Source organism: Triticum urartu, chromosome 4, assembly GCF_003073215.2.
Source record: "Triticum urartu cultivar G1812 chromosome 4, Tu2.1, whole genome shotgun sequence".
In the NCBI taxonomy this organism is placed as follows: domain Eukaryota; kingdom Viridiplantae; phylum Streptophyta; class Magnoliopsida; order Poales; family Poaceae; genus Triticum; species Triticum urartu.
The window spans coordinates 77,935,489-77,946,516 of record NC_053025.1 but is presented as its reverse complement, the minus strand read 5'-3'; the positions used below and the strand labels follow the sequence as shown (position 1 = coordinate 77,946,516).

At 45.1% G+C, this 11,028-nt stretch overlaps 1 protein-coding gene across 1 annotated transcript; it reads right to left on the bottom strand.

The window, feature by feature from the left end:
- Positions 1-8,683: 8,683 nt before the first annotated feature.
- On the bottom strand, positions 8,684-10,606 carry LOC125550773 (amino acid permease 3-like). Its single transcript, XM_048713860.1, has 2 exons — positions 9,652-10,606; positions 8,684-9,541 (listed from the first exon to the last, which is right to left on the bottom strand). The coding sequence occupies exons 1-2, from the start codon at positions 10,477-10,479 to the stop codon at positions 8,906-8,908; spliced, it is 1,464 nt and encodes a 487-aa protein (XP_048569817.1). The 5' UTR covers positions 10,480-10,606; the 3' UTR covers positions 8,684-8,905.
- Positions 10,607-11,028: the final 422 nt, after the last annotated feature.

Sequence of the window (11,028 nt, the reverse complement as noted above, 5' to 3'; positions counted from 1 at the left end):
ACCGGACGAGGGTAAATTACCAGAAAGCTGCAAAAAGCGCTAAAAAGATCAGTGAAGAAAACAATTTCACGAAGACCGAAAGAATCAAACATAAACACATGAATTATTTTCATGCTGGAAGAGAGCTAGGGACAGTGACCACTTGAGGTGGCCCTCATGTCCCCACCATGTGGCCAACCCTTGGGTCATGCCAACTGGTAGTGTGCCCTGTATTAAAGACTGCTCTTCGGAACCCATGGTCCTATATTACTCAAAGTCCCCACATTTATTTTACGGATTTTTTTCGCCGCCATCCGTGAGCCATAAACTTAGTGGAGCACTTTCTTGCTCCCAGAGGGTTGTTTCTATAGGATCCTTCCCCTCTAGGTGGGGGAAATTGATGGCATCGACATCACCAACACTTTGTTCCTCGTGAGGATCATCATCATCTTCTTCACATCACCATCACCATTTCATCATCATCCAATTCCAACCATAGATTTCAATCTATGAATTATACTCTCTAATCAGGTGTTGAAGTTGCTTCCTTGTGTTAATTGATGCTTAGTGATTTGTTGGTGAAATAATTGTATGTTCATATGTTTATCATATCATTATCCCATTGATCATGTATACATTATATCTTGTGAGTAGTCTGTTACATTCTTGAGGACTTGGGAGAAACCTTGTTGCTAATAACCATGTGAAATTGAGTATAATTCAATGTTTTGATAATATGTTGTGTATTAGTTCTCTAGTGGTGATGTGGGAATGTAGAATGCATATCACTTCAACTTTATGGGCCTAGAGGAGAGCATTATATGTGAAATAATATCTCAGGACGGATGACTCGGGTGATAGATATTATTGTGTCCTGAATTTCTGTTACTGCACGAGGAGTAATTGAGGACCCTGAAGTTTAATGCTATGCTTAGATATTATCTTAATTTTCTCAATCCGTTACTTTCCAGACCTGAATAAATTAGACTTAGGGATAGATGTGACAATTTGGATCATCATGGCACATGATAAGAAATAGGTCTAAAAGGGCATGAACTGAAGTGTTGGGATAGTTTAGAGTCCAAGATTTAGAGGAAGAGCACCAATTCAGCTTTTCTAAAAGAGGGGCCTCTTACATATTGCTCTAGTTGTAGTTTCTACCTTTTAGTGGAATTTCAAGTTACTCATATGTCACATGACTAATATTTAAACAAGTAAACAATAAATTGTCTATTACATATGACATGTAGACCGTCGAAGATGTATCTTGAAACAGGCTCTCGCTCCACTTTATAGACAAAACACAAACCGAGGTACACATATAAATGATACAAGATAGTGAGCCGGCCCTCTTACAGAGCTGATTAGGAGATAACCAGACAACATTGAACACACGGGACTAAGTTGCCCAAAAAGAACACATGAAGGTATGGAGATAGCGCTACATCACGCCCTAAGACAACTCAGCTCCATGACAACGCCATCGTGGGAGGAGGGAGAACAACGCAAAGCGTCACAGCTGTGATAGTCCGACGCGAACAAGGGTCTTCACCCGAAACACTAACATCGAGACAAGAACCACAAAGACATATGCAAGAGTAGAGTGGTGCCCACGCGAACACCTAACTCGAACTACAACCATAGAAGATGTATCACCTACTACCTCCGTCCCTTAATAATATATGATGCTTTTGCAGTTTAATTTGAACTGTAAAAATGCCATATATTAAGGAACGGAGGGAGTACTTGATAATTTTAAACCCTAACTCTCTAAATAAATATAGTACGTTGTGAATGATGTATATAAAAAAAATACTAAGTTCACTTGTTATTTCAGAGGGGATTATACTATTATCTATACCTAATAATAAAGGACTATTACTTCTTGCGATACGTCACGAAAATTGCCCTCAAAGTTGTAAAAAATTACCCGCCAATGCCACCTATAAGTGATAAAAAAAGTTTCACATAGGAGAATCCCTTGCTTGGGGGACCTCCTATATTGCGCTCCGCGCGCCGGGAGATGACGTAGAGCACCCATTTGGGTCGGCCCATGTTCGGGGGACCTGTTTTTAGAATTTCTTTTTTATTTTCCTTTCTCTTTTCTGTTTTTATTTTTTCTATTTTAAATAATTTGAGACTTCAAATAAGTTCCGATTTTTTTAAATGATAATTTTGAAATAAATATTTAATAAATCGTAAAATGTTTTTAGATCCAAATTTTTTGCTTATTCTAAAAATGATTAAAATTTTGCAAACAAATGCTTAGGAAATCAAAAAATATTCATGACTTTTTGAAAAGTTTGTGTATTAAAAAATGTTAATGAAATTGAACAAAATTTTGCCAATTCAAAAATGCTCATGAACGGAAAATATTCGAAAAATTCAAAATTGTTCGTGACTTACAAAATAGTTTATTCATTCATAAATTGTTCGCTGATTCAAAAATGATCATGCATTTAAAAAAATGTTCGTTCAGTCAAAAAAATGTTCGTTCAATCAAAAAAAGTTTGTTCGATAAAAATATCATGAATTTCAAAAGTTGTTTCACCAATTTTCAAAACAATGTTCGTCATTTCAAGAAAATTATTTTAAAAAATGTTTGCAAATAGTATAAAATGTTCATTGAATTTAAAAAATGTTCACGATTTCAAATATGTTCATGATTTCATGGAATTAAGAGTGACAGTGTATCTCGGTGATGCAGCAAAATATGATCACGATCATTGGGGATTATGATTTTTTTTTCGCTGTAACGCACATGCCCTTTTGCTACTTCGTACATAAAGCGAGAACCAGGTGGGTACCCAATGCTTGATGCACATGGACATCCATCAGGTATGAGCATGAGCATAATCCAAAATTCATGTATATCTGCATGACTCGGCCCGTGCAAAACCCGACGCATTGCCATCCTTTACTGTCCTCGTCATATCATGTCAGGTGATACACGTACTACGTGGCCTTACAGACAGCTCCCGATCATCTTGTTTTAACCGACGCTAGAAAGAAACAGAGGTGCGGACGCATATCTTGATCAGAGAAAACGCCAACACATAAGTAAAGCCAAACGATGGATGTATCAGCAACAACACTCACCGAGGTCCAGCAGATGATCTGCATCAATCACTCGACATCCAACCTTTACACATCCACGCGCCGGCGGCACTCGCCGCCACGGCCACACGGCCGCAGGCCGACCGCGCAAGGCCGGAGGCCTGATGTGGACGCCTCGGGGAACACGCTGTGCGCGTGTCAGCTTCTCACCGCGGGTAACTCAAAAAAAAAAACTTCTCGCAGTGCATGGTGGACCCGGTATAATCGTACAGTAGAGTACTGCGCCTAGCAAAGAACAGAAGCATGTATGCTACAGTATGACAGATATCGATAGTAGGAAAAGAGATTCCGGACGGTTGTAGACGAGAGAAACCAGCAGGGTTGTCGGCTGAGGCACGTGTACGGCTTATCACTAGATCGGGTTACAAAGCACGTTTGTTTGTTTGCCAGTTAGGCACGGAATTTGGTCAGGATTACAGCTTATCACTAGACTAGATCGGTCTACAAAGCCCGCGTGCATTACGTACCTACTTTGTTTAGGAGCATTTTGCAATTTCAGATGGCACCCGTACGCTAGATTTGGAAGCCACGTACGTACGTGTACGAACCAAGCAATTCCAATTTATATTCCGATGAAAAAGAAAAGGAAAGCCACTCTACCGAAGAAGTGAAGAGACTCGCGTCTAGACGAATAATAAGTACGTATACGTACTACTGTAGTGAGAACGAAAGAAAAATACTTCTATATATAGAGATGGAAGTGGAACGACCCTTCTCTTATCTTGTTTATTACTGCATGGCCGGCCGCCGGCCCTTCATATGTAACGTACATGTTTATTTCTAATTTTCTTCAGGTGCCCATGCTGGCCTTCTTTGACTTTTCATGTAGAGTGGCTTTCTTTGACTTGAGCCCATCCATTCGTGCAAGCAAAAAGGTGCTGATCGATACCCTCCGTGCTAAACCACAACACTATCCAACACAAAACCCTAATTTCCCGCCAAAAGAACACGAAACCCTAATTACCACTACTTCATTTCGACTACAGCCCCATGCTCCATGCACGCATCAAAACAAAATCTACAGCACAAACATCAGCTCCCAATCATGCATGCGACTGCTCGGCGAGGCCATGATAGCGGAATGACATCTGATACATCTGCAAACCAGTTGCCAGCAGAGGTGCCAAGATTCCCATCTCCTGTGAGCCATTCTTTTTGTTGCTGCAAATCAGATCCCCGGCCGGCCAAACCATGCCGTCAGATCACCTCGCCAAATCAATCACGGAGAGAAAGCAACATCAGTGGCCCGGAGATCGCCATGGGAGCCCGGGTCCTCCGTCCTTGGCCGCGAAGCATGCACATGCGATCTCATCCCCATCTCCGGGGTCCGGGGCACGATGTCCTTTCCCTTCCTTTGCGCAACAACGAAAATTCAAAAGGTGAGCGAGCGAGCGAACGATCGAGTGGTGCCTGTCAGTGGCCACAGGCCACCAACAGTGGATTCACCACCACTGCTCCGATACCAGGACGGAGCTGGAGATATTCTTTGCTCTCGCCAAACTACGGGAGGGTCCATGCATGGGGCAATAATTTGTGGAGGTTTGGATCTGCCTAGAGCTGTCTAGAACTGTGTAGGGTCCTGAGAATCCAAGATATGTCACAGGATCAGGCACAGACTTATTTGTCCCGCGAAAACATGTCAATGGAGTTCAGCTGGTACCGATGTCTGCTGAGAATATGTTGCCACCGGCCAGTACCATGACGATGGCAATAATAATATCAAGGGCGCGTATGGTTCCTGTGTTGAGAAAAAAAAAAGACTGTTGCCACTCGATCGCACCACGAGAATGGTATGACAATATCAAGGGCATGATTCCTGTATCCACGAGACAGAGACTATTGCCACTCACACCATTTTAGGATGGTGCTCTCTTGGGCTTGGTTTTATAAGTCGGGCACGGCATTTTAGACCTTCAATTCGGCTAATAAAACACGTGTGTTACCCGCAAAATAACACGTATAATATGTCATAAAAATTATATGGTTAGAAACTTGATTTGACGACAAATCATATATGTTGTAAAAAATAATACGTAGATGTTTTCTAGTTGAATTGAAAACCTAAAAACTCGTACCTGACTCATAAACCCAACCGGAGGGAGTATGACAGTATCAAGTTCATGGTTTATGTGTCCAATGAGCCTTGTTGCCAGTCGCAGGATGAGAATAGTAATCACAATATCAAGGCATGGTTCATGAGTCCGGTGAGATTATTGTCTAGCAATGTTACACTTACGGATAAACTAGCAAGATATCAAGGCATGGTTCATGAGCCTTGTTGACGTCAAGATGCATTTTTTTTATAAAACACATGTTGTGATTGACCCATGCAGGAGTAATCCCATATGTAAAAACTAATGATATCTCAAGAAAGAGAAGAGATAGGGTGAGGAGTGTAAAAATCCATGCGGCCACCATGCCAGATTGTTCGAGAGGTTTCCTTTTTTAATTGCTCAACAATGAGGTTGTGAGAGATAAGGATGAAGAATGGAAGGCCTTATCTACAAATGTGGAGAGAGGTGCGGGTATCTTTTTGCAAAATTGCCATAGTTTGCTTTCTATCCGTCAGATATAGATCAAACGGTCTATCTTGCAAGATGGCAGGCACACCATCATCACCAACTCGGTTTTTTATAAGAGTAGAGATAGAGAAATTGCATAAGGCTTCTTTCAATGCATGGGTGCTTAGGTAAGGTGCTAAGTACATTAAAGCCCTTCCCAATGCTCCACGGTGTACAAGTGCTAAGGGTGCCACATAGGCAGAAATATGATATGACAAAGTATTTAAAGTGAAGAGAGAATATTATGGTGACCCCAATAAAAACCAATGCTAAGCACATGGATCTACGCAAAAAGACTACCAACCAATACATGAATGAGTTTTATTATTAAACAATTAAATAGAGGAGGCTTAGAGGGTGCTTGGATCCAAAGGACTTATTTTAGTCTGACTAAAAATAGTCTCTTTAAGAGGCTAAAGTTCCAGGCACCCCTGACTAAAGAGGGGCTAAAACTAATCTTGAGACTAAATTTTTTTAGTCAGGGCTACCCCTACTAAAATATGAATTAGTTCTCTCTCTCCTTATTTAACTCCTCTCCTTTAACACGGACGAGTTCTGGATTGGAGGGTTTGGAGGATAATAAATGCTGATTAACTTGATTTTAGCCTCTTTAGTATTTGGATCCAAACATGAATGAGGCTAGCAAGTTTTAGTCCCACTACTTTTAGTCATGGGACTAAAACTTATCCAAGCATCGTCTTAGCTACAAAACCTAAGCACCGATGCATTGGGAACATTAGTTGCTAAACATTTTAATGCACTTAGCACCCCACTTTAGCACCAAGGCATTGGAAGAGGTCTAAATATCTTGGAAACTAATCTTTTCAATGCATAGGTGCTTAGCTTTTGTAGCTAAGCTTCCCTCATGAAATTGTTTAATAATTAAACTCCTTCATGTATTGGTTGGTAGTCATTTTACATAGGTTCATGTGCTTAGCACCATTTACTTCCGAGGTCATTATAATGCTCTTTCTTCTCTTTAATTGCATTGATACATCATTGTTTTGCCTATGTGACGTCCTTAGCATCTGTACATCTTGAAGCACTGGAAAGGGCCTAATGTAGCTTATGGAATGAAGTGGTAGCACTTAATTTGAGGGTGCAGGGCTCCACTCCCTAAATTTCAAGGGGGGGAGGGTTAGAGATTATGAGCAATAGGCACGTCCATCCGTAAGTAAAATCCCGTGGTTGCTTTTTGTAGATCTATAAATTTTGGACTGTTGCCACTAACACCATGAGGATTGTCATGGTGGGCATGGCTTTCATGTCCATTGAGGCTATTGCCGCTAGAAAAACACCAATGACGTGAAGCGCGTGTGGAAGGGACACTGGGAAATCAAGAAGTGCGGGGGAGAAGCAGCAGAGCTCACTCCCTTGGCTTCCTTGCCCAAAGTAATGCTTGTATGTCGTTAGAGTGGACGCGCCCACGCTCCGCTCCTGGGACGGATTGTCTGCATTGGATATTGCATGATGAGGATAGTATGACTGACATTATGGACATGTTAGGTTCATAATTAACTTTGCCACAACTAAGTTTTAACCGTGCGCCCCTATAGCAATTTTTTGACTAAACTTTCGCGACCACACTCGTGTCAATTTTTTGGTAAAAAAGAAATGAGTCTATGACGTGTTAGCCATGCAACTAATAATATGTGGCAAGCCACACCTATAGCAAACAACCAAACATTCTCATAATAAATTGTGGCGCATCTAACCTTAGGCGTACAAAAACATTTTTTTTAGGAACCAGTAGGAGCACTGCCTTTTCTTATAGAGGAGAGCAAAATAAGATGTACAGAGGGGCGCACGGTTTTAGGGAACGTGGCAAAACCGCCAAAACAGGAACAAAACCAAAGCCTAACTTAGCCAATACCCAGAGCTGTCATGGCTCCAAAAAAAGTCGAAACATTCAGTTTTAAGTAAAATCATGCTCTCTCGCCTGTTGTATAAGTGATATGACTGAGTCTGTTTGGTTTTGCAGCGGCCTTTGTTGCTTCATTAATGGAGCACGAAACAGTGCTATGAACCAAGATTGAGAACTAAGAGGACCCATTCTGAGTTCTTACTAGTGATGATTAAATCATTGAAAAATGAATGTAAAAAAATGCCGATAAAGTCAATCCTTTTCATTTTAACAAGGTTACTCCCTCATTCCATCTATATAGGGCCTAATGTGTTTTTTAAGGCTAACTTTGATCAAATGTTAGAGCAATAATATATGACATGCAACTTACACAAAGCACATCGTCAAATTCGTATGTGAAAAGAGCTTTTAATGATGTAATTTTCACATTATGCATGTCATGTACTATTAATCTTGTTAATAGTCAAATGCAGTCTTGAAAAACGCATTAGGCCCTATATAAATGGAAGGAGGGAGTAAGTATGATGATTTCATCAACTGTGGGGCTGCCTTTAAACACAGTAGCTAGATTTCTTTAGGTCTTGTACAATATCGAAGATTCGATGGTTGAACACATGGCTAAGTAGAAGTCACCTTATAAATAGACGATCAATAATTTTGAATACTACACCATGGAGGATGGCTTAGATTTTCTTTTCCACTCCATTTTCTCACCACCCTTGGATTTTGCGAGTAGAAGTCCCATATATATTGATTACAGGGTACCATAAAAGAGCTATGTTGAATTGTATGATTTGATTTGTAGCTTGCTTTGATCAACTTTGGGGTTGCCTTGAAACACGTAGCTAGACTTGGCTAGGTCTTATATTGTAGTTCTGATTCGATTGACGTAGCTAAGCATGAATCGCCTTATAAATAGACAATGTGTTGGCTATTCCTCAATTGTATCAATTATTTTTGGGCATCAGTCGATCCTCAAGAGTGCAACATCGAGAGGGTGTGGTGTCGGCAGATGGTTATGCCGACAGTTGAGGGCGGCACAGGGATGGAGCAAATGAAGGGTTGAACTGCAATAATGTCTTATATTTAGTTACGGGGTAGTATTTTTTTAAGCAACTGATGCCTTAGGCACTCCCAATAAACGAACCCTAATTTCAATACATTGGCAAAGACGATAAACTTGGATTGATATTGTAAGGGTGCAACGATATGCATGAAAGAAGTCCTTTGCAACGGAAATACAAGTATCTACAAGGTGCTACTTGATAGAAGTTCACACAAGAAGCTCGGTAATTTGTCTCCGTCTCCATGCAGCACACAAGCCGTACGCACACATGTGCTCCCATGTGCCGCTGTGCTACTCACCACCCTACACAAATATCGCTCAGCCGCTGAACGGCCGGTACTCCTTGAGCTCGCCGATGACGTCGGCAATGGACCCGGCCGCGGCGGCCACGGACACGACGAGGCAGGCGGCGCTGAGCATCTGGAGGCAAACCCACCGCGTGCTCCCCCGTCGCACGCCGCGCTGCACGATGTACATCTCGACGGGGAAGTAGACGGTGAGCGGCCAGAACGCGACGGCGCCCAGGAGCCCCACGACGTCGCCAAAGAAGGGGAGCAGCATGGAGACGACGGTGGTGAGGCAGACGAAGGCCGTGCGCCAGGTGAGGCGGAAGACGCTGATGGCGAAGGGCCCCACGCGGAGCTCCCGGGCGATGAAGGCGCTGTCGGGCCACCTCGCCGCCGCCCACTTCTCGACGAAGGCGAAGAGGGGCTGGCAGAAGACCTGGTAGGCGCCGACGAGGTGCAGCACGATGGCGGCGTTGGCCACGTCCAGCAGCCAGAAGGGCTCGTAGAAGCCGAACCCCGTGAGGAGGTTGTCGGGCGCCGCGTCGCCGAACGCCGCGTACCCCATGCACCCGCACAGCATGTAGAACACCGTCGTCGTCGCCACGCTTATCCCCGTCGCCTTCTGCATCACCTTCGCCTCCGACGGCGGCGGCGCCTTCACCGTGTCCTGTTAAAATTTTGAAAAGGGCAGGCGTCGTCGTCAATACTAAGTACCACGTCAAAGAAACAGAGGATCCCAAGAAAGAAACAGAGCAGAACAGAGATTAAAATGCTTGCCTGGATTTCGATGAGGATGATGGAGTAGGAGTATGCGAAGGCGATGTTGCCGAAGGCCTGGAGGCTGCGCCACACCTTCTGCATGGAGGTCACGCCCGGGCCGACGCTGAGACCGGTGAGGCTGCCCTGGATGCCACCGTTGGCGACGGTCTGCGCGATGCCGAGGCCGAGCCCGATGGTGGAGTAGGTGAAGGACATGACGGCGGCAACGATGGAGAGCCACCATATCTGGTCGAAGTCCGGTATCTGCGAGAAGAGGATCTGCACTACCCCGAAGACGATCATGTACGGGTTGCTGGAGCTCTTGCACTCGTCCTTCCCGCTGCGGCCCCTGACGTCGTGGTAGTGGAAGCAGTCCGCCCTCCCGATCGCCCGCATGCTGATGGAGGCGGCGATGGTGTAGCCGATGGCGACGCCGACGAGGTTGGCGTACTGGATGACGCCGCACAGCTTCACCTTGGTGCCCGGGAGGTAGGAGCGGACGGCGTCCATGTAGGTGTAGTTGCGCTTGCCGGTCTCCGGGTCGCCGGAGCGGTAGCACTCGGCGAGGAGCGTGGAGGTGTAGTAGATGACGAGCGCGAACAGGAGCATGATGGCGGGGCCCGCCACCCAGCCGAGCTGGGCGATGGCCCACGCCAGCGAGAGGACGCCCGAGCCGATGACGGCGGTGATGATGTGGGCGCTCGCCGTCCACACCGTGCCCGACCGACGCGGGCGCCCGTCGTCGTCAAGCCAGTCGGACTCCCTGCCGTTACCGGCCTCCACCGATACCTCCATGGGCGCCATCCTGGCCGCGCCCTTCCCGTAGGTCGCCTGCCTCTTCTCCATCAGGGAAACGATGACAACTGGCGGGTGTCTCGCCTTGCCGGCGGGGTTGATTAGCTAGCGGCTAGCGGGAGCTTGGAGTGGTGGTTCTTGTTGTTGGTGGTGGTGGAGTGAGGGGGATGGGAGGGAGGTATATATAGCGAGGCGATGGGACAAGGGAGAGGCGTGCGGGGATGGGCTGAGGCCATGTGTGGTGCAGGATGTAGATGCAGTGAGGTGGTGGGGGTGGGGGTGGGGGATGCTGCCGTTGAGCTTTTGGTGTGGTTCCCGCGTGGAGGGGCGGGGGAGGAGGGAGGAGTGAGGAGGACGAAGGTGGTGTCTTGTTTCGCTTTCTAACTTCCACTGCCGCTGCCGCCTGTGGCAACTGGCAGCAGCTCCTCCTGGTCTTCGCGTGCTCTTTGCGCTGCGAGCACTATTGGATTTTTGTTAGTGCTGATGTGGAAGGATCAACTTAGTTTAGCTTTTGTTTCGTCCATTATTAGGGAAGTTGGGAGTCCTAATAAAAGACAAAAAAGAAGGAGCTAGAGAGGGAAATACCCAATGGTTCCTGGT